General features: G+C 37.8%; 1 protein-coding gene across 3 annotated transcripts in view; it reads left to right on the top strand.

Annotated features, from left to right (window-relative positions):
* The window catches only part of CDH13 (cadherin 13), a 453,057-nt gene that overhangs the window by 239,604 nt on the left and 188,885 nt on the right, over positions 1-24,568 (top strand). For all 3 annotated transcript variants that reach the window (XM_072934294.1, XM_072934293.1, XM_072934296.1), the window contains one exon: positions 21,457-21,601. In XM_072934294.1, coding sequence (XP_072790395.1) covers positions 21,457-21,601 — 145 coding nt within the window. The remainder of the gene's footprint in view (positions 1-21,456; positions 21,602-24,568) is intronic.

Genomic DNA, 24,568 nt, shown 5'->3' on the forward strand with positions numbered 1-24,568 from the left:
CCATACTAGCAGTTTACTGAAGGAATTTACATTTCAAAGCTTAGTTTACAAAATTGGTTTGGCTCATTAGAAACTTGTGGCTGGGTTTTACAAATTTGTCCCTTCTCCCTGCCTGTTCCTCCCTCTGTCCAATTCATTTTTAATCTCTGCACATATGCATGGCATTCCTATGCCAGTAGTAGAGAAAACTGCTCTTAAACTCCTCATTACATTGGTATCTTGACACAGTCTTATCCTGCAACCTGTGGAAGAGATTTCACTAATTTTATGCTTATTTCTCAGTGTCCATAACCAAGCAACCTACAGGATTGCAGCTGCAGACAAATCAAATTTATACCCACTTCATTTTCCTGCAGCATAATTGAGAATTCCATTTAATCTCAGTATATTAGGCACTGACTTTTACATCTTCCTGAAGCTCCCATTCTCATCAAAGATTTACATGGTGTGTTACCTGCTTTTCCTCTCACTTTTTTTTTTTTTTTTTTTTTTTTGGTCAGCTAATGGCTATTCATAATGCACATTTTGCATGAAAAATTGTTCCATTATTATCCTTTTTCTCCTGGAGAGTTTGAAAAACAGGAAGGCAAAATGAACATTAAAAGCTTGAATTTTGACTTGCCCAGAGATAAAGCTCAGTGTTTAGATTCTTCTGTGGGCTGCTTTCATTCCAGCTTGCTCAGGGAGGCATAAATTAAACCCTCTCTACATAACGGCCTCTTTTCAAATCGGGTTTCATCTTCATGAAGGACAAACAGCTTTATGTGTGAGGTTTCCTGCAAAGCTGCTGCTCAGACAGGATGCAAACGTTTCTCATCTCATCCTCAGAGGAAGCAGGGTCAGCAGCAGGCACCCCCCAGGCTGGACAGATTTTGGAGGTGCACGAGACTCTGAGGGGCACGGGCTGCAGAGAGGCTGAGCAGGTGGGACAGTGAATTTCACCTGAGCTGTCTCTTCTTTAGCTCTTCCTTTAGATTGGGAGGGTATTGTAAATGCAGGTGAACCCAGTGGGGAGAAATGCTGATGTCTGACTCTAGTTTAGAAGGCTGAATAATTTCTTTATTAACTATAATACAGTCATATACAATTTACAGGAGATATTAAAACTACAAACCTATTTTTTCTAACTACTGTATCTAACTACTAACAATTCATGACCCTCTCTGAGAGTCCAGCCCCAGGTGGGTTGGATTGGCCATCAGCTCAAACAATCCTCACCATAATCCAACCAAGCACTCACCCCAGGTAAACAATTCTCCAGACACATTCCACATGGGAAAAACAAGGAGCAGAAATAGAAATTGTTTTCTCTTTCTTCCCTCTGTGCTCCTCTATGAAAAAATCGTGAGAGAGAGAAGAATGTGCCTGCCACAGGAGGGAGCTTTAGAAATGAATTTTCCCCTTGCCTCCTCTGAGGGTGTTTTGGTTCAGATGGTGCAATAGGTTTGGGGGTGATGATCTGATCTCATTTCATCTTTGGAAGGAAAGCAGCCTGCCAGCCCTGCTCAGGAGCTCACCTCTCATCCTGGAGCTCATCATCAGAGGGAGCAAGAGCAGAGTGCAGGTGTCAGCTCCCCTTCCCTGGCTCTGGGGATCTCCTGTTGGCCCTTCCACCTCTCTGTGCTCCTGCTGCTTGAATCCTCATACTGCTGGGAAGGATTGTTTGTTCTCTTATTAAAGATGCATACTAGCTGGCAAGCATGGATTCCTTTCATATTATTGAAGGGTTCCATAAAATGCATTAAAATGCATTAAAATTCCCTTAGGTCTGCAAAACTGTGCGTGAGGTTTTTCTACAACTATGCAAGAACTGCTGAGGTGATGGCCATCTATGCAGTAATTCAGCCTTTTTAAAAGTATTAAACAGGGCAGTCATCTCTTCTGAGTTTCAAAAGCAGCCTGTTTTCAAGAGAGAGATTTTTCTTCTGGTATTAAAAGGGTTATACTTTATCCAAAGCAGAAAGTAAACACTTAATGTATTGCTGTTTATGTTCTTTTTATGTGTATGTGTGAATATTTGTGTTGCTTTCCCTAATAGGAAGTCAAGAAAGTTGTTTGGGCATATAGGTTTCCTGTCAAATATACAAGACAAGTGATCATCAGAAAATAAGGCAAAACAGAGTATAAAAATGAACATGCAGTAAAATATGGGGTTTTGTTAGTCAGAAACCTTGCAATGCATGAAAATTATTTCACTGGATGTCCGGGTCCTCTTTTCTTTCCACTTTCCCATGTTTCATTTTTTTGCTATTTTGATCTACAGGTGAATGTACAGGATGGAAGTTAGGGACTGAGAGGTTATAAAAGAAAGCTTTCAGGGTTTATTTCATTTGACAATATGATGAGTTCTGCACTTGCTGTTGAAAACAGTGTGTAACAGTTGGGATTCTCCAGTTGTCAATAGCTTTTCCAGCAGTAGGATTGTTTCTGATTTCAGTGTGGTTTGCCAGTCCTGGAATGAGGGTGATGAAGCATAAAACATGCCCCAGATCACCTCTGGCCTTTGCTGCCGTGTTCCACGCTGGGAGGAGCCTGCACTGGGACACAGCAAAATGCTCCTTCTGTCTCTACAAAGTTCTTTGACACTTGCAAGTCTCCAGAATTATTTTAAATCCAGACCCTCCAATGAAATGCAAATGTTCAGCTGGCAGAAATCAATGCATGATGCCACTGAATTCTAGGAATCAATATCTAATTTTGTTACCAGTTTGGCAGTCTGGTGTGATTTCCCTGTCTTCTAACAGCTACATACAAAGGTCCATATCCTTTCTTGAGGTATGTGCACTACCATCTCTGATCTTCATAAGAAATCATACTTTTCTAATATTGGAAGGGTAAAAATTAGGAAACTGAGTGAAGAAATAGTCATTGTTTTTTTGCTGGTGGTTTTTACTGTATTGCTAAAATTAAAGGTAGAGTTTTAGAGCTGAGTTTTTAACACTGGGTTTACTCATGGGCTGTAGGAAGTGGTGAAGTGGTTCTATATCATGATCAATTGTTTACGTAGCTTGAATTTTAACAGCACTTAAAACTTGTACTCACATGATTGACACTAATGATTCTGAAAGAGACACTATATTCTGTCGAGTGAGTAATTTGTTTTTTTTAAAGAATTGCTTGAATACCTGTTTACGCTGTAGACTAACAGTGGTGGGGACATTATGATGATACAGCCAATAAATAGGATGGTTATGGGTTTTTTTTAAGTATCTGAAATACTTGCCAACAAAACCTGTCATGCTGGCTGTGAGGAAATGGATATCCATGTGCCTGTGAAATTTTGTAAAGTCAAAGCAGTGATTTTGGTCTAGCTGCTTCTAGCTTTTAATGATCAAAGAGGCTAGTACCTTAAATATTGCAGTGGGATGAGCTTCAGTGAACATGAGATCAGAGTATTATGCTTCTATCTTCTGTAATATTTGCTTCATTGCATGGAAAGCGACTTGTTGCTGAACTATTGGCCAGACCTGAGCGCATTTGGGACTTGTGGGAGTTTAAGCACAGGATTTTGGCCAATATGGTTGGCAACATTTTGGTTTTGCATATGTTACTCCTCTCTGGAACCAGATTACTCTAAATACCACAGAGTGGTCATTACAAGGGAGAAGTCCCATGTGGTAATATGCAATATGAGGGAATAGTGTAGTCCTGACTTCCCATTCCTGATCCACAGGAGCCTTCCACACCAGAAAACACCGGCACTGTGAGGTGGATTCCCATGGTATTTGTTCCCCCACCTGGTTCCTGGGGGCTGAAGGCAATCACCCAGGGCAGGTGCCCAGCCTCTGCCATCTCCAAATTCCTTTTCCTTTTCCCTGGAGTCCCCCTGTGATCCTGGTGAGGACCCAAGGATTGCAAACCCTGCATGTCCCTCTGCTCTGCATGTTTAATCTCGCAAGGCTGGAAAATCCCTGCTGCTGGCAAAGGCTTTCCATCCTCTAGGACTGGTAGGATTTTGTGTTTTTGCAGGACATTACCAGCAGAAATCCACTGCCAGCACAAGGCAAAGACATCTGGGGCTGCCACAGTCTGTGGGGTAAGGCAGGAGTGCTCGTGCCCTCGGGAGTTTTCAGGGGAGGAGCAGCGTTTCCCCTGTGTCCCTTGAAGTGCAGGTCCCACACTAAGGGCACAAGTTGTTCTTTAAGCATTTCCCTTGCTGTTAGCTGTGCCCATGATTTAATTAATGTAAGGAATGAAGAGGGGGAAGTTACATAAGGCCCTTACCTAGGATTAACAATATTGAGTGCTTTTTTATTAGACAAAAAATGCAGGCTCTGCTCAAGCTATGGCGCATCAGAAAACCAGATTTGATAAGATTACAGCAACTTCAAGCACCTGCTACTGGCTGAAGTTTTTCAATTTCTGAGTAGTAATCTTTTGTTTAATGTTCTTCATGTATTAAATCTCCTTAATTCCAGAAATCTTTAATCTGCGTATGTAATAAGACATTGCTGTTGAAGTGCCAAATGCTTTGTTTGCACCTTTTTAAATTTCAGGAATCTGTTAAAAATACCAGAATGTCCTTTGTAGAAGATTATTTAGATCATAGGCTCTATTGACTGGTGAAATTGTGTTTATCTTCACAACGAGAAAAAAAACAGGAGTTCTAAAGGAGAATAAAGGAAACCACTGAAAAGGAGTCTCCTTCCAGTCCAATCTCATTTGTTGAAAGAAAATGTATATTAATTAAAAATTTAGACACTTCATTTCTGTTGCAAGGCCCCTTGCAAAAGACAAATTATTTTATACATCTAGTATGTGTTGGAACTGACAGATGAGATTAATATGCTTCTTAAATTACCATTACCAAGGGTCAATTAATAAGTGAACTAACCTTGTGAAAGTCATTCTGAAAGACTAGTTACAGATCTGTAATAGTCCCTGTCAAATCACACAGTATTGAGAAAATGAGAAATCTGTCAAATAAATACAACACCTACTAATTGCATTCTGCATAAGGTAAATGAGCTTTGGTGGTTGTTGGTGGAAGGAGCAAGAAATAAGTCTAAGAAATGTTGCCATTAATAATATACAAATTTGGATTAAAATTTACTTGAGGGAGCATGAATGCACAGAAACCTCCCTTGGTAACAGAAAAGTGAAGTTTCTTGGCAGGCAAAGAATAGGAGATATGAAGGTTGAATGATCATTAGAGAAATATTTCTTAGGCTATTATATAGTATATTACCTGCTTTTTTCATTTTTTGATGCAATTTTCTGGATCTTTAGAGGTTAACTTATACAAATTAAGGTTTTATTATGACAAGAATTAAACCAGCCATATTTGTTGTATGATGGTAAAAAAAAAAAAGAACTTCCAAATTTCTCTCTGTGGGAAGGACTTTAAAAAATACCCAGTTCCAAATCTGCAGGCTGACCAGGCCTCATGTTAGTCCCTAATCTTATTTCCTGTGATTAGGTTATAAAACATCAGGTATAAAAGCAAGATCACAGAAAACCAGTTTGCATTCTTCCAGGAAATCCTGAAAACTTAAGACACTTCCATCAATAAAATCAACCACATTTGGGTTAAATTTGGGTGTTCACAGCTATTGGCAACTGCAAATATGATTTTTCACTGTAGGTTTCAACATGGGCCTGTCTCTAGGTTACTGGGTTCTGTCTGTTAAATCATCCAGCTACATCTATTGATGAATAAATATTTTATACAAATGTTAAATATCACAAAAAAGCAGAAATTTGCTTTATGATATGAACCTTGAAATAGCAGCAAGTCAAACATTTATTTGTGCACCAAACCCCAGGTTTGCTGTGATGGCACAAGTGGCTACTTGTGAACTAAAGGTATGAATTTAAGAAATTTTGATATTTATGGAATTAAAGTAGCAGTCATGCTATAGGATAGGAGAAGCACACCAGCATGTGCTGCCATGAAGCTTTGAGCTGGAAATTCCATCTTCCAGCCCTAGAAATGTTTATAAGTCAGGTCAGAGGGTGCCAGCAATGCCATGTTAGTGAAAGGATCAGTCAGCACAGCCATTCAGTGCTGGGCTCAAAGCTAAAGGCTGAACTGTGCTCAGTTGCAGCCTTTGATGGTAATTCTAAAATATAAATGTGGTTCTGAAAAGGAACCTGTTCAGAGAAAAAGGTTTTAAAAAAAGATGTTTCCATATATTTATTCAGTTCTGCTCTCTATGATCTTCTGCTGGGTAAAGCAATACATGAAGCAGAAAAATAAACTTAATGTCACTTTTCTTGTCTGTTGTTTCATTATGATAGAACATATTTATAGCATTGAAAATCCTGTATAAATCAAGATTTTTTTGTTTTAGTGAACAACTTCATTTTAGTTAAACTCTTACATGATATAATTTACCTGCTGTCACACTGAGTTAAGTGACATAGTTTGGTGCTATCATATTCCAGAACATGTCATGATATGATGAGCTATGAATGTTATGTTTAGTATCATGCATTTTTAAAGGGTTTTTTTCCCAACATTCTACTGAACACTCACTGAATCCTTCTCTGAATGTCTTTTATTTTTCTGCAGGAAGATGTTCCTGTTATACAATTTTGGTTCCTTGCTGAAGGGACAATCCATATTCATGCTTATTTTTTTGACCTCTTAGTGGGAGATGAATCTGATCACTTAACATCATCTTTAAGTCTGATCGCTTAAAATACATTTCTTACGATCATATTTTTCTGTGGTTAAAATTTCCAAATTCTCTAAAATATTCACTATGAAGCTCATTTATCTCCTCATAAAAACCAATTCTTTCTAAGTGGTGTTTTCTCGGGGTCTGGGTGGTGGGAGACCCCAGGATTGTAAAATTCCTTGTTCTCCCAGCCCACGCAGCCAAAGAAGGAGTCTGGATGTGCAGGGTTGGCTTCTCAAGGTTGTTTGTTTTTCCTTCTCTAGAACATTCTTTCTCTGACCTGCTGAGTTCTGTTCAGCAAGTTGTCCATGGCATTCTGTCTGCTCTCTAGGGCAGTGTTTATATTTTATACTAAAAACTATGTGTACTATATTTACAATAACATGCCAATATCTATCATTTATGTTGGACAGTGTGCCTCTACCCTAAATCAATAGAAAAGTGTCACCATCACAGCAAGACATGGGGGGCAAGAAGAAAGAGAAGAAGGTCAGGACATGCCCAAATCCCTCCATCTTGTCCCCCTGAATCCCATTCTAAAACCCCCAAAATTCTACTTTTTCACCCTGTGTTAATTCAACTACCACACTACTCAAACCCTTGTGGTATGTAATTCCTCATACAAAGTTGGCAGTTTTTTTCCACGGGCTGAAATGGAAGCCACAGGTGTTTTTGACTTCATGCCAAGGTCTCTGAGCCCCCTGCCAGGGTCTGGAGGCAGCCAGCCAGAGGGATGTGCTGAGCTCTGACAGTGTTTGTAGTAAAATCAGGGCAGCTGAGTAAGCCCAGAGCAGTCTCTGTGTTGGCTGCCCCATGGGATGGTGTGAGAGCTGCTTGCAGAACACAGAGTGCCATCTACTGAACACTCCTACGAGCCAGCAGCCCTGGCTTGGCAAGGAGGGGACACAGAGCCTTGTGAATAAAACACTGAACCTCCAGAAAAGTGATCAGCCCACTCGAGGTTTTACTGCATTTCCTTTTGTTCCCGTTTCCTTCTTTGGCCTAAATTGAAACAAACACCCAAGTTCTAAAGTAATTCTTCTTGGCCTTCTTTAGGTTTGAGAAAAGATTTTGAGATCTTTCTGCCTTCCTAAGCAGAACGATCTCAAAATTTTAAGTTGGTTTCTTTTTGCAGTTGGTTTTGCTTTCCTTATAGAATCATGGAATCTTCCATGTCCCTTTCAAACATGGGTTTAGGAGCCTTTTGCTATTTCCATGCCAGGGGATTTACTTGGTGCCATAATAGCAAATATTTAGCTTTACAAAATACCTCAATTAAAACCAGAGTAGGATCTTTTTGATAGGCTGCATGGGCTTGATGGATTGCTACTGATTTCAGCTCCAAAATCAAACTCTTGGGATTGATTGGACTGAGTTTCTCTGTGTGTTCTGCATTGACCCAGCAAGTTACTTAAGAGTGATAGATTTATAAATAGATTACTCCAAATCAAAGAAATTATCTTGTGTTTGAACCAGCAATATATTGATGAGAAGTCACCTTGCCAGGGCAAAGGAGAAGAAGGACCTGTTTTGGTGATGTAACAGAACTGAGTGAGGAGCTCTCATACAATTTGCCACTAATTGTTGTTTTATTGAACAGCAAAATCCAATCTTAATGTTTGCTGCTCTGTGATTGCTGCCCAATCACAGAGCAGAATTTGGTGAATAAATCTTGTTTTCCTTTTTTAGACACTGTCTAAAGTGTCTAAATAAGATTCTGTCTCTACTCAAAGGGACTGTTGCAATTATCTTGGCAGAAATAATGACACTTCAAACTTAATTCTTAAATGCATTTAAAGCAAATCATGCTGTACAGTTAAAATAGCTCCCTGTTCCTATAAAAAAGTTCAGATTTTAACACACACCTATTATTGTTTGAAAAGATCTGTACTGGGATGTAATGTCCCTTAGTTGGCATGAAGGTTGAATAGTCTGGTCTGTGCAAGAAGTCCCTGTGTTGTTCTGGAGCATCAGCTTCAAAAGTCTCTTAAGGACTTCTTCTTCCAGGACATTTCAAATTTTAAAAAATTGCTGCACCCCAGTAGATTTTAACAGCTCAAAACACTGCAAGATTTCTCCTCCTTTCTGTATTTGTCTGTTTAATTCTCCAGTCTTACCACAGCAATCCTCCCTGTTTAAAATTAGTTACCTTTATTTAATTCCTTTTACTTTGTACGTACTTTAATTTCTATTATGCCTTTAATTGCTCCCTGGTACTCTGTTGGTGATTATCTTTGTGTGTCCCAGAGATCCCTTCCTTGGCATTTTGAGTTACAGTTTTGCAATAGGAGAAGGAAATGTTCCTGCTACACTCGCTGGGATGAGTTCTGGAATTTACTCCTTTTATCTTCATTTGGTTTGTGGGTGCATGAAAAAGAATCTTGCTGATTGCTGTGATTCAAAAAGGTTTTTTTCACTTGCAGTTTCTAGTGCTTAGAGCATTTAATTAATTTTTTGACCTGACTACATCCAGGTTTTACTTTTTGCTGGAATAACAGATTTTCTAATTCTCCCTTTGCCAAATACAATCTTCCACATAGGATTTTTTTTTTCACTTGATCCAGCTGATGCAGTTAATGCAATCAATGAAAAAATAGACACCTACAACATAATCATTGTAAAAAAAAATATTTGATTGCATTTTTGGACTGAAAATCATGTCTGTTAGTATTTGTGGATAGTAAAAAGGGTTTGAGAAGGGTAAAAAAAGACAAAAGATGATGTTGTGGGTCTTGGAATTCAGAAAATTGCTCAGATGAAGTTGCCATAATTTGGAGTTTAGGAAAACCATGGATGACAGAAAAAGAGAAATCTTTCTCTCCAGAAACAAAATGGGTGTGAAATGTGGCACAGATAAAGTCCTGAAAGTTAGTGACAAATCAGTAAGGCAGAAGTCTATGGATTTGGTTTGAGATCCGATTTTATAAAAGTGCAGCACAGGAATTGCTGTGTGTTGTAAAACATCTTGTGAGATCTCAGAATTAAGGGAAAGTGGTGGTGGAGCATAAAATTTACTGAGGAAGTGCCTTCCTAACATGTTAAATGAAGTAAATTATGGTTGACGGAGATATTTAAAATAAATAAATAAATCCATTGAGGCATGCAAGAACTGCAAATTACACCTTAAGATTAATAGTTTTAACAGGTAATTTTGTCATGAGAGCTGAAGACCAGTGAAGCATTTCAGAAAGTTCCTGGGTGAAATGTAAGCAAGGAGAATAAAAGAACACAAAATAAATCCGATGTGTCACTACTCAGCAGATGCTTGTTGATCCTTCAGGAATTACATTAGAGCTATTTGACTACTCAGAAAAGACTTTTACCGTGTTAATTCACCTAATTTGAGACTCATTGACTAAATCTTCCTTTATTCACAATTAATGTAGAGAGATGGTCCAACATGTGAACAGTGACAAAGGCTCAGTTAAGAGAGAGAGAAGAGGTAATTTGAAATGACATTTTATTTTGGGTCAGGCTGCCCTGGGAGTATCTTTCCACTACATCCATGTCTGCAAACTACTTTTCTGCTATAATAATGTGGAAACTGTTCAGATAATTTCTTTTTTCTGTGAATGAAATATAGATTTAATAGGAAAAAACCACTACACTGCTGGAATGAAACAGAGACACTGCTCACTGTGTGTGATCTGGGATGTGCTGCTCTGTCTAGCTGCTCTTACCAGGAAGATCAGCTGTCTGAATTATAAAAATATCAGCCACAAACACCCTTTTTGAAAAAAAAACCAAACTACTGGGCATAATGTGAAATTCAATAAAGCTGACTGTAGACAAAAATCAGCAAAAACTCCTTTAGTTTGGGATGACAGGGCAGGATAAAGGGAGTTTTGTTACCTCCACTGCTTGCACATCATCACAGTGGCTGAGGGCTTGGAGTGCAGCAGGGCAGGGAAAGCCAAGCTCTAACTCGGAATACTTCTGGGCTATATTTAATATATTTACCCCCACACACGTCAAAATTCTTAATATAACAGCTTCCAAGCTCTGATGCTACTGAGGGAGATCGATAAACTCGCTTTTACTGACGAGTCTAACCAAACACACAGCAGGGAGGGAGCTGTGATGATGCTTCCCACACCTTTTATCATCAGCATCGAAATGTGTCAGCTTTGGCTCAGCAAACAGGCAGCAAAGTGCCAAATGTTTACTAGACAGGGAGGTGAGGAGGAAGGAGAGGGTTCCATGGTAGGAATGGGGTCAAACAGGCAGAAAAGTGGGTGACCTGAGTAAAGGAGAGGCTGCCAGGACTTGGGAAAGGAGTTAGAGGGAGATTAAACAGCAGAATAAAAATAAATAAACAACATCCCAAATAATTAAATACATAAATGAGAAATGGACTATGTAGGCACACAAACAGAACTCTTAACACTTTATCACCCCATCCTATATGCAGGAGAAGGGGTATGGCAAACACCTTGTGCCACAATCCAATCCTGCACAGCATCCTTCTGTGATGGCAGCTTGGCAGCTCTGAAATTGTAATTAATTGTAATGGGTTTTGTAACACACGGCCCTTAGGATTTGCAGCATGCTCATCTCGACCCTGTGAGCAGAGACAAACAAATCTCATCTGGTTCTCTTTTCCTGCCTTCTGGAGACCAACCTTCCAAAAGGTGAAGTTTAGGAATGCTGTAGAATTGCATCTTACAAGGCTGTGACAAATGCAGTGTAGAAAAGATGGTGATATCATTTCAAATTTTCAATGGTAGAGCATTTTGATTTATAGGAAAAGCAAATTTTTCAGGAACTCCACCAGGAAAACACTTGTCTCTAAAGTGCTTTCCTCATTGACTCTTGGATCCCAAGCACTCTTATTTTGCCCTTGGATGGGCTTTGAAGGAGTCCTGGCTGCAGCTGTCCCCTGGAGCCCTGACAGGGTAGAGAGGATGAGCTGTCACCCCAGGAGTGCTGACAGGGCTGGAAACTCAGCCTGCAAGGCAGCAGTGACCTGCAGGCCCTCCAGCGCAGCCTGTGAAACCTTCTGTTTGCCTGCTTTTGTAATTGATTGCTTTTGTTACTTAAAAACAGGGACACCTTCCCTGTTCCCTCTGTTCTAGCCTGGTATCAGCCTGAATGATCCTTGACTTCAAAGACCTTTTCCTACTCATTTGCAGGAACAGATATTTTAAGCAATAATAACAAAGCCAAGTATATGTATGTGTGATATATCCCTGGCATTTGCACTGACCTTTATTTCTTATGCCTAAAGAAGTCAAGTTTCCTTGTCACTGATGCGTTTGAGATCTTGCATTTTAGTTCTTGGTCTGATTAACTGCAGGCTCTCTGTGACCCTGGTGCTCCTTGCATCCTTCCATGAGTTGAAATCTGTTAAACTCTTGCCACTTCCCCCACTTTTGGAGCTATTTTTGAGCAGCCAGAATGGTGAGGAGTGTCAAATAATGCCAGGAGCTATTTAAAAGTGCAAAGCTATTTTTTCAGTTTTTCTTTTGTAAGTGTCTTTATTGCACAGAGTCTAAAAATTCTGGCCCAGCTTATGTTTTAATCCTTTATTTCAGCCCTGCTCTGTCTCTTTTTGATTTCTTGAATATTTTTGTCGTGATTAGAATTGATTGCTTTGGTGAATCCTGCTACCTCCTCTGTCTCCCCCACCCCTGCTCCTTTTTTGAGGGGATCAACATGTGCTGTCTTGTGATATGGGAAGATTTTAATTAGTATTTACATGATCATCCTTAATACTTTTGGTCTGTGAGAATTACACGTGGCTGCTTGAAGAGCTGTGCTGCTCCACAGATTTGAGGGATGTTCTTCTCATTTGTTCACTGAGGTTATTTTTGGAGTGGGCATTCTCATTTCAACTCCTAGATAATACTTAACAGGATGGATGCTTCAGAAGTTATTTTAATTCGATTTTTGAGGCCTTATGAGAGATTCTTTGAGGCTTTCTGTTGTAAGGATGCATAAAATTATTTTCACTCGAGCTTTTGTGTCTTTACAGATGTAGAATAGTGTGTAACGGGAGGGAAAAATTGTAAACTGAGAGGACAACTGGCTTTTCAAAGATCTTTCAAAGGTGTTTTGATTTTAATAGGATATATTATCCAGTCTCATAAGGCACTTTGAAAAATCATACTGTGCACACATTGGTAGCTTAATAATCTTTGTAAATCTAATTTTACATTACTTGCTCAGCAGGAGATGGAATATCGCTATCAGTCTTGTGTGCAGAGATCAAAAACCCAGATTCAAGCTTGATTTAAATTTTGTCTGGTCTGTGGCTTTGGTGAAGCCATTTCATCTCTGTCTCCCACCTTTTGCCTATCTTATTTTTGTGACTGATTCTCTTTTGAAACCCTCTGTGGCTCTTGTCCCATCAGTTCTATCATCATTAATCGATGGTTACAGTTTGAGCATCCCACACCTGTTTTATGTCCCTCCTGAAATGGGGATTTTGTGGGTTTGGAAGGTTTGTAAATGCACCCATTTGCTCTGTGATGGTGGCAGGACCCTGGAGTAGCTCCTGCCGTCCCATCTGCTGCCCACAGATGAGAGAATTTTGGGATAAAGTCGGAATCTTCCCTTCTCTGCTCCCAATTCCTTTGTTCCCTGGGACTTTTGCATAACTCACCATTAAACCCATTTTTCTCTCATGCAACCTGAATGTTTGTGTTCTAGAAATTGACATTTCTCAGAGGGACTGGAGTTTACAGAGACACATCTGGGGCAAAAGATGGACAAAAGCTGTGGAAAACTGCTGCTTACTAGTGCCTGATATTATAGAAAACCTTAAATGTTCTGTGAATATCAAAAGGAATCTTTGCAAAGAATTCTTGCAAAGAATATTTGTTTATTACAAATTGTTAAATGTTAAAAATAAGAAATCTTAAAATAATAGTCACAAGAACTCACAAGTAAATCTTGTCTGTTCCAAACTGACTTAAAAAACCCCTGAAAATACAAATTACTGCTTGCTGACCCCTTTGTTCTTATAACTTAAAACCAACCTCAGGAATAGATGGCAAAAACTATGAGACTACGTTATCCATTTTGTGGGTTAATTTTTCAGTTGACATACAAAAATCTGGTATAAAATCTCAAACTCTTTACTTTATATTTTAATGAGGTTAAAACATCAAAATAATTTTTGGAGTTTGGTTTAGTGTGAAGAAAAAACAGAATTCATTTTGGTATAAAATTTTTATAAGTATGTAATTAATGTATTTTTTCTGCAGTTTATGCTGTCATTCTCTACAATTTTGGCATTTTTATATTCCTCCTCTGTGATTTTTTTCATGGAAAAGGGGCCATTTTATACTTAGAACGGAGAAAAATTTCCAGGCTTTAAGCTGTACAGAAAACAACATTTTTTTTTAAGCAGTATTGTGATTCAGAGACACAGCTGGGGAAGAAAATGCATTTCCTGTGACACTAATGGTGGCACAGTGTATATATTCAATTAGATAATTAATTCATAATTGCTTGGTTTCCAGCTATGGAGCAATTTAATACATTAAAACAAGAAAAAATATTAAACATATAGCATTGTAGATTCATTTTTCAGCAATGAGAACATTCCAGTGATGGCATTTTCTGGGAATATTGAGGCTTTCCTGGATTGCCAGTGCCAGGTTTTCCAGCAGAAAAAGAATTTCTGATCTTATCTCAAGGTAACAGGAGCTGCAGGTACAAGGAGCTTTTGGAACTGGCCTGTACTGATTGAAAAATGGCCAAGAAAATGTTCTTGTGCTTCGTCCTTCAAGGGAAGGGTGAATAATAAAGAGATTTACTGCACAAAAAATCATGTGGAAGATGTGCAGAAAGCTGTGATTTCATTGAATTTAATTAAGGCTCTAAGAGTTTTTTGTCTTGGGCTGGTTTTGTTTAAAGAAAAAACAGGTGAAATAATGTGGGAATGTTGATTTGACAGCCACATACAGATAAATCCCATTGTTGACAGGTTACAGCTCAGATGTAACTTGAGCTTTGGAAAGGCAAAAGGTTCTTTTTAGATAAAAGTGTACAAACTTGGCAGAACTTGCTATCTTATGTTTCACAGATTAAAATATGATGTAGACCCTGACCTTTCAGTCTACTGATGTGACTAATTATTAAAATATTAAGCCCACTACCTTAAAGCCAGAGATAAAAGCACTTACTTGACTTTTTATAATATTAAATTTCTCTTTCTTTTCTTAAAATGTCTATTAATGCATCTACGAAACTTTGCATCTGAAGTGATCAAAGATGAAGTGACTCTTACTAAAGAATTAATTCCTTGTCACTTTGGAGAGATAAAAGTCTTGGGCTTTTAAAAAAAATTTTGTTAAATGCACACAGTTAAGAGATAGCTGTGCTAAGAAATCGGAACTGTGTAATAATTGATTTTTGAGAAGGATGCAGTAGTAAGATGAAGCCCGTGGAAGATACTCCTGGAGTACTTACATGGCTAATGAATCCCTTTCCACCTTGGTTCTGGCTCTGAGTGCCAGGTGAAATTCTCTAACTGCAGGTAATGGTGCTGGTTTCTGCCATCATCTGTGCAGCTGTGCTGTGGTGATTGATAGAATTACATTTTCCTCTGAAAAACTGAGTATTTTTGTTTTGAATCCTTTTCCTCCATCTCTTATGGAGCAATAGAACTATTAGCTCATGTTTTATTCATACTCTTAAATCAGGAAAATTTATTTGTAATTAGTTTCTCTTTGTCTGAATTATTGTCTTCTCTGAGTTGTGTTAGGTAATTGCATAAAATTTCACTACAACCTTGCACTATAAAGAGAATTTCTTTACTAAATTTTATGACCTAGAGTTGACCAAATTTTTCTTTCTTACCAGAAAAATGCCTGAATGAACTATCCTTTCCTTACTGTCAATCCACACTTAAAAACTGATGATAAATAAACCTAACAAATATTCTCAAGAATTAATCTGATCAATAAATAAATCCAGCAGGAATCAGAATAACTGAGGTGGAGCAGGTGGTGGTGTTGCAGTATTTTGGATGGTGCAGTGCTCCTGTGAAACTGGGGATGAGGAACAAGTAGAAAAACCATCTGTTGAAACAAATGGAAAACATCCATGAGAAACATTCCTGTGGGCAACAAATTGGAAATTAAAATTAGATGGCAGGTAATGACTAAATAACCTGTCTTAGGCTTTGAAGATAATTAAGCACTAAAAGATATTCCAGATTTACTTATGAAAATCTCCAAATTTATGATGTAATTTTATGTGGGCCATTGGCTGGCTGGCTGCAAAGTGAAAATAGACATTTATATGCAGAGAAGGAAGGTGGCTCTCCAGAATTGTTTCACCAAAAGCAATAAATGAATGAAAACAACCCTTCTGTGAAGAGAAACCTTTGAAATTACTTGAAGTAATGGTAAGAACGAGACTGGTTATCTTTTCATGTAAATGTTATTGCTGACTGCAGAGTAGAAAGGATTCAAGACTGTTTAAAATAAAGCAGAAAGCTTAAAATGAGCAACTTTGAATAAGCTTAACTTCTGATGAGGTCATTATATTTGGGGTGATGAAAGATCCTTGCTTTGCATACGCTGAGGGAAATTGGATGGGAAGTTTAGAAATCCATTTTGAGAAGGGAGAGGGTTCAGCAGGAGTTTTCCAGAGAGGATAAAATCTCTTCCTGCCTGCACTTTGGGGGTTTGTGTTGCTTTTCCCTGTTCCATTGCTGTGCCTGATTCGATCAGTGTCTCTGAACTATAGTGGGGCACCAGCCAAAGTCTGCTTTGCATCTGATCGTGGGGTTGTGTGCTGTGAGGTGTAAAATTTCTCCTAAAGCCTTGATTATCCTTTGTGGTTTGAATGTACATTGTGTCAGAAATGGCACTGGGATTTAGCCTCAAAAGCTGCTGAAAATCACAGGTTAGGTTATGGTGAGCATAACTTCATCATTATCATCGAGTCATGGTTTGGGTTGGAAAGGAGCGTCTAATTTCCAACCCCATGTGTGGGTATATAAAAAGGTAAAAAGCCCCAGAAAATAGACATAAAGATGAGAAAAGCTGAGAAACTTCAAAACCTTCTCATAAGAAGCTGAGAAAATGTGAACCAAGAAAATACATTTATATTTATCATAAGGAACAAGTACAAGAACGTATTGATAGTTCAAGATGTGAAAAGTCCTATATATATGCTTTGCAAAGGTAAAAAAAATTTCAATCTTATTTAATGAATTATTATGTATTGTTTAAAATTCATAAAAGCCCTTTTATTAATGTTAAACCCATGTAAGTCCTTTTCTCTTTAGTTAAAGTATAACTTTACACCTTTTATTTTATAATATTAGTTCAAAGAATTTGTAGAAAAAAACTTTACATAAACTACCATCTTATCTTTAATCGAGATTTACATAAATGTTATTTTTTTCCTATATCTCTTACTTTTTACTTACATAATACAAACAAATCATAAATCCTAAGTCTACAACCAATCAAAGTCCCATCCCATTTTGTAAAACACAAACCAATCCAACACCATGAACATAATTCCATAACTTTTAAGTGGGAAAGCATCAGTTTTTCACAAAATGAACAGCTGTAGAACTCTGCAGGTTGTTTGTTTTGTTTTATTTTGTTGTTTTTTTTTTTTTTCAATTTGTTCAGATCTGTCTTTATGCTTAGCACATGTCCTTGGAGGTGTATTGTTACAGTCAGGTAGGAACTTAAAACCTTTCTGAATGTGGCATTACAATTTCTTGTTATCAAAAGAATCAATTCAGTATCTTTCATGCATCAGACAAGTTTTACATTAACACCAGATAGGCTTTCTTGCCTTCTGCATTGAAAAACTGAAATCTCACAGTTCTGTTGCTTGGGACAATCTCATTTCCCACCTGGTTTTGTTTACAGCCTGTTCAAAGTGCCAACATTGTCTTGTACTTGAATGCTTTTCTCACTTGCATGTGTTGGGGTTTTGGAAATAACAATACACTTCTGCTGTTATTTTGTGACAGATTTTATGGATTTTTGGTTTTTGTTTTAATTTGGGGTGCTTTTGTTGTTTTTTTGGGGGAAGCTACATAAAATATCAGACAGCTTCTTTCACAAACTAGTCATATAAAGAATGATGGCCATAACTTCAGTGCTGCAGGTTTTTATTTTGAAAACATTGTAGAATGGGTTTAAAAGGAGCTGGTGAATTAACTCAGTGCTCAGGACAGGCTTGAAAATTATTGTACAAAGCTTAATAAAATAAAGTCTGTGGCCATCTAAATAAAATAAAGAAGATATCATGTTCCTACAGACCTGTCACGCCAAATTTTTCGGACAGCTGCTCTCAGATGCAGTGGACTTGGCAAAGATAAAGGAAATCTATTTCAGTCATTAATAAGAATCTCCTGTTCTTTTCCTTAATCTGTGCAAGTCTGAGAAAAACCCCAAAAACTAGTGTTAGAACAGCTTTTGTTTTAAATGACTTACAATTCTGATAAAGTAGCTGAAGTAGTTTTTTAAATTTAGCAAAGTCTTTGTTCTTTCCAATGAACAGCACAGTCACTTGATACTGAGAGATAGATTAGGAGCAAATTATCTTGAATTTGAAAATTAATTTCCTGGAATTTCACAGAGAAATATCACTATTCTTTCACTTCTCAAAGCAATTAACATAGTTTTGATGAGTCAGTTGTACTGTGATAAAGTGTCTGGGTCTGGAGTCTTCAGCACAGGGATGATGTGGATATGTGGGTCCAGAGGAGGCTGCAAAAATGGGCAGAGGGCTCCAACACTTCTCCTGTAAGGACAAGTTCAGAGAGTTGGGGTGCTCAGCCCCAAGTCTGGTCATGGAGTTTTGTGCTGTGAGGTGTAAAATTTCTCCTAAAGACTTAATTTTCCCTTGTGGTTTGCATGTAAAGAGAAGAAAAGGCCCCAGGTGGACCTTAGAGCCCCTTCCAGGGGATTACAAGAAGGCTGGGGATAAATATTTAGCAGGGCGTGTTTGATAGGACAAAGAGAAATGGTTTTGAGCAAAAAGAGAAGAGATTTGAACTAGATACAGGGAGAGGGAAATTACAATAAGGGTGGTAAAACACTGTCATGGTTTGCCCAGAGATGAGGTGGATGCTCCATCCCTGGAAGAGGCCAGGTTGGATGGGGCTTGGAACAACCTGCTCCAGTGAAAGGTTTCCCTGCCCATGGCAGGGGTGGAAATAGATAAACTTTAAAGGTCCTTTCCAAGCTAAATTATTTTATGATTCATTTTGTCAGCAGTTTCAGCTGTAGCTAAAACTTTATCTGACTTTAATGCAGTTCAGGAGGGGAATCACTTTTCCTTTCCCAGTTCCCATCACATCCCATGGCAAAGATTCCTGCCTTGATTTTGGAGTTCAGAGTTGAACAAACCCAAAAGTTAAAGGGGAGGTGCTCCCAGAGATCTTAAGCTGTGCCACAACTATGGGAATTATCCCAATCAGAATGTTTGTCTGCCTTTAAGCTGTTAAGCCATATCATAAAAAATAAGGCTTGGGAAAGGCTTGCAAGAGCAATTTGTAGACAAGTGAGGATAAGCAGTGAGTAGATGTTAAAATGGACTGTGACGCTATTTACAAACAGTGCCTGTAAGTAGGTGTCTCACTCATCACAAATACTCCTACTCACCCCCAACACATTGAATTAAAAAAGTGGAAGGTATTTACAAGCATAACAAAAACCAGAGAAAGGTGATAATAAGCCATCCATTTTCATAAGGAATTAGGATTCTGACCTATTTCTTTCCCAGCAGGATTTATCACTAAGTTATTTATAACTTACAGGTATAAGACAAGGCAATGAAGAATAAATTAACAGTACAAACAAAATACTCAGAGACTTCCAGCCCCTGCTGGCACCATTTTCTCAGGGAAAGACTGGGAGAGAGTGATATTAACATCTGAGCTCAGGTTCATTTTCTGGTGGCTTAACTCCATTAGAGTCTGGGGATGGGGAGGGCAGGTGAGAATGATAGTGGTGTCTCAGACATGTTTATTGCTGTATTTTATTGATTTCTTGTGAGGTGAGAGAGCTGCAGGTATAGCACACAGCTGCAATCAAAATTGATTTCCCTGTTGTTTAAGGAGTTTAGGCGTGGTTTTCCCTGGTGACTCGTTGGGACCTTGCACTGCACGTGGTTTGGAGGGTTGAGATTTCTCTCGACTTTCTCTTAGGTTTTTGGACATAAAGAAAGTCCAAATAAATCTTCAGCTTGTGAATATACCCACTTGATTGGGACTGAAGATGTTCTTTCATTCTTCCACACCTGATTAGAAAACCCAGAGAACTCTGAAAATGGCCTAACAAACACTTCATACCATCACCACTGAAAAAATGTCTAAATGTCTGCAGCATTCCTGTTTTTTTGGTTTTGTTTTGTTTTTCATGGTTTTATTTTCTGTGTGTTTTTAAAAAGGCTTCTGGGTGAGCATTAATGTCAATTCTACCGTGAAATTCTTTATGTATTCACTGGAGGTGTGCTTGATAAAAGCAAAGAAAAAAATTCTAGCAAAAAAAAACTCTAAATGTCTGCAGCATTCCTGTTTTTTTAGTTTTGTTTTTCATGGTATTATTTCCTGTTTGCTTTTAAAAAGGTGAGCATGAATGTAAATTCTACCATGAAATTCTGTGTGTGTCCATCGGAGGTGTGCTTGATAAAGGAAAGAAACAAATTCTAACCAAAAAAATATATCTAAATGTGTACAGCATTCCTGCTTTTTTTGTTTTGTTTTGTTTTTTATGGTTTTATTTCCTGTTTGCTTTTAAAAAGGTGAGCATGAATGTAAATTCTACCATGAAATTCTGTGTGTGTCCACTGGAGGTATGCTTGATAAAAGCAAAGAAACAAATTCTAACCAAACCTTCACATGAGTAGGATCAAATTTGCAAGGGGTCTTTTTTTTTGTGTTTTTTTTAAGCTCTGGTCTATTAATTCTTTGGGCAAGATGACATCTTCAAGCTGCCAAGGGATATCTCAGTTTGGATGTACATCTGTTTCTCTTTTGCTTCCAGGAGAAATGTGCTCTGAGCCTGGTCCAAAAGCACGGGCTACAAGTGGTGTCTTTGCCAGGGTCTGGCCACACCAACACTCATCAGAACTCTTTTTTTCTTACTTGTCGAAACTCAAAATGTCCCTCAGACATTTTTAGATGGTCCAGGTTCAAGTCAGAAGCATTTGAGACCCTGGCAGGCAGCTAAAAACAGCTGTAATTTTGGGTTTAAACCACAGAATGATTTACCAACCTTACAGGAAGAACAAAAAGTCACAAAAGTTTAGATATTATAGTAAAAGTAGTTACAAAGTAGAAGAAAACATTTTTAAGTGCTGTACAAGGGGGTTTAAAATCCTGTACAGGGGGGTTTTAGTTTTATACATAGAAGTCAAAAGTTTTAAGATAGAGAGATTTAAGCCTGTCCTGTCCTCCCTCTTTCTTCTTCCTTACCTCCATGTTCTTAATAATGTTAGCACTTACAAATTAGTTTAGAGTAGAAAAGCACCATTTAATATAAGTAATAAGTATTAAAAAAAAACCCTATAAACATTTAACACATAATGTACCATATAAAAATAACAGCAGCCAGGGGCGGGAGGAGAGAAAAAGAAGACAAGAGTTAAAAAAGGGTGTGTGTGAGTCTCTGCTTAAGCTGCTGAGCAAACCACAGCAGCCCAAAAAAACAATCTTTTAGATAGCTTACAATAAACTACCTTAAGACCAAACAACAAAAACTACTAAGCCTTTCTTTATAAGCACAAATTAAAGGAAAATTTTTTCTACCACACAGAGACACCCTGAACTAAAGATTACTCCAGCACTTACTCTCTTCTCTGTGACTGTGAATTCATGACTTGGTTCCTTTCTGTGTTCACCCAGCTGGAAGTGGAGGTCGTGGACATGAATGGGAAAACCATGGACGGCCCGGTGCGCCTGGACATCTCGGTCATCGACCAGAACGACAACAGGCCCATGTTCAAGGAGGGCCCCTACGTTGGTCATGTCATGGAGGGATCTGCCACAGGTGAGTCCCAGCCAGCCACAGCTGCTAAATGGAGCCTGAACAAATCCTCTCTTGATAAGTGCATTATTATCACCTTGTACAAGATGATTTTGGTGGCTTACTGGTTTCTTCCTCCACGAAAAGAGCAGCACAACTTTAGGACAGTGGGTAATGATTTTTTGAAAAACAAGTCTCTGCAGTAAAATAAAATAAAAAAAAAAAGACATAAAAGTCAAAAAAACTCCAGAAATTAGTTGGAAATAGGAGCTTTGATTTAGGTTCATGTTTTTTCTTCATTGAAGACAACCCCTAGGATATGATTAAGATTCAAACCAAATACCATGAGCAATTCTGTGCAGAGTGGGAATTTCATATTTTTTTCCTGTAAGTTCTGTTACTGGAAGGGTTATTTTTATTTGTTTATGTAGCATGAGTCTGGTAAATAACACCGATAAATGGAAAGCACATTATGAATAAATTAATGTTGTAGGGCAGATTGAAATACTGAACAATGCTGGTAAACAGATGTTGTAAGTGTAGATACAACAGTTGCAACTAAACAAAAACACATTGAGAATTAAAGTTAGTAAGGAAAATGTTCTGATTCAATTTCCTGTTGATTTTGTCTGATAAGGAAATTCTACAAGAGTAAGATACTGTTCCAAGTTTTAATGTGGGTATAACCATCCAAGTTAAACTTTTTCCTTATATTATGTGAGCTTTCTGGTGAATTTTGCATTTTCACATAGAGTTCTTCCTATCTAGAAACCTGTGGGTATGAAATGCATTGCAAGCTGTTCCTTCAACAGATTCAATTTTTGAGGTAAATGTTTATTTACCTCACTTGTGACAAGCCTGTAATGAAGATATTTATGATCTTTTCAGCCAAACAAGAAACGTTTAATATTTGAGAATATAGCTGCCAGTGGAACACTCCTTACTTTTGTAGGTCTCTAGTACATTTTTAACTGGCAATTCCCAGTTTTTATTATCCATAAACTCTCCTTGCTTTTCCTTTTTTCCCCACTCCTTATATTGAAGTTTACACTTCTGCTTCAATAGAGAAGTTTTTCAGCCACCTTCCAGTGAATTCTTCTGTAATAGTTTCATCCATTTGTTCCTATTGCCGCTCTGTATTGACTCAGGTATCATTTAGCATTTTGATTGTCTTTCCTGTTGGCCAAAATTTGAATTATTTTTCTCAACTTTCCTTCCCTTCCCCTCCCTCCCTTCCCTCCAGGTATTCATCACATTAAACTTCATAACCTCATTTGCCTGGTGTCAAGAGCACCAATGCTTGTGAAATTATTTTGTGTACAATGGAAGCTGTGGAATCAGGGTAGGCTGGAATCAGTCACTGCACCCACTCAGCCAAGATTTCCTGGTCTTGTTTTCCATAGTTCTTCACAACTTATGGCACATATATCCAAATTATACATCAAGCTCTGCTATTTTATCACAGGGGTTATCAGAGAATATTCCGAGCTGGAAGGGACCCACCAGCTGTCGTGCCGCTCCAAATCAAAGGTTACACTGCACAGCTTGATAGGAATCCTGATGTGTTTGCAAGTGGCATTCCTGAGTCCTTCCCTTTGGATTGAAATTGGGCTGTATTTCATTTTTGAAGCTGCAAAAGGAAGGCTTTGTATGGGGATTTTGGAAGGAATTTCAAATGAGTTAGAGATGGGATCTCTGAGTTTTTAGATGATGCAGTTTATTTTTCTTATCTTCTATATAGGTAGGGAGGGTGAGTTTGGCTCACATCTTCAGAGCATGGTCCAGAAGGTCACAATTCCCTTAGTTATAAGACCTTTTTAAGGATTTATTGACTAAGGATATTTATATTTTTGATCCAATCATTAAATATTTCATTTTATGGACCCATGTTATACTGTAAGCTTTCTTAGTTAATTTTATTATGATACACAAAATTACAATACTGCATTTTAAACTTTTTGATTACCTTTGTCACAACTTTTACTTTTTATATATCTTAAATTCTAAACTTTCTTTTTTTTTTTTTTTTAAACTCAACTTGTCTCTGCTTTAAACTATAAATCCACATTCTGTCTTTTATTACCAAAGCCTCTTCCAAGGCCTCAGATTAAATCCTGTGTTTAATTCTAAGCTTTGCCTTACAGGCCCAAAGTTCTGAGAATTCCCTGCATTTCAGATTCCAACAGCTTTGCATTGGATACAAAACCTTATTTCTTATCACAGCCACCTTCAGCTTTGTTCAAGCTCTGAATCAAACCCACTCACTGAAATTCTGCTAAAAATAAAAAATTCTCAAGTAGGTATCTTGGATTTGTCTTGATGCTCCCTGGACCAAAGTGTAAATGTCCATGGATACCAATAATTCCACCAATAATTCCACAATTATATAGAGAAATAAGCAAATATAGTGTGAAACTCATCTGAAGGATTTGGGACTTTTTAAAACCATTCAGATGATATTATTATCTTACATTAAATTACCCATTCCTGTGTGTTTTCCTGTTAGGCCACAATTTTGTCAGTCACAAAACCAATGGAATTCTCTAGAGATTTTCCACTCATTTATTAACTCTTTAATTGAACTTGTGTGTTGTCTCTTCATCAGGAATATCAGAGAATTACTGAAAAATAAATCTTAGAGAGAGTTAGCATCAAAAACTTAAGTATGTAAAGCTTAAATTTTAAAAATCAAATTAATATTAATATTAGACTTCCCTGGTGCTGCTGTAAGACATAGTTTTCCCTTTTTTATTGTTTTACAGTATAACTTTTTTTCCTTAATGAATTGCAAGTTAATTCATTAATTAGAGAACTACACAGAAATTACAGTGAAAAGTGCCAAGCCCCTTTTAAGACTCTTCTTTTCTCTTCTATCTGATAGATATAAATCCACCAAAACTGAAGAAAACATGGAAATAGTGTGTAATTTTTGTATTTATTTAATCTGTGTATGAATAATTAAAGAGCCTTTTGAGCACAGTCCCAGTGAGG

Source organism: Taeniopygia guttata, chromosome 11, assembly GCF_048771995.1.
Source record: "Taeniopygia guttata chromosome 11, bTaeGut7.mat, whole genome shotgun sequence".
NCBI classification, from domain to species: domain Eukaryota; kingdom Metazoa; phylum Chordata; class Aves; order Passeriformes; family Estrildidae; genus Taeniopygia; species Taeniopygia guttata.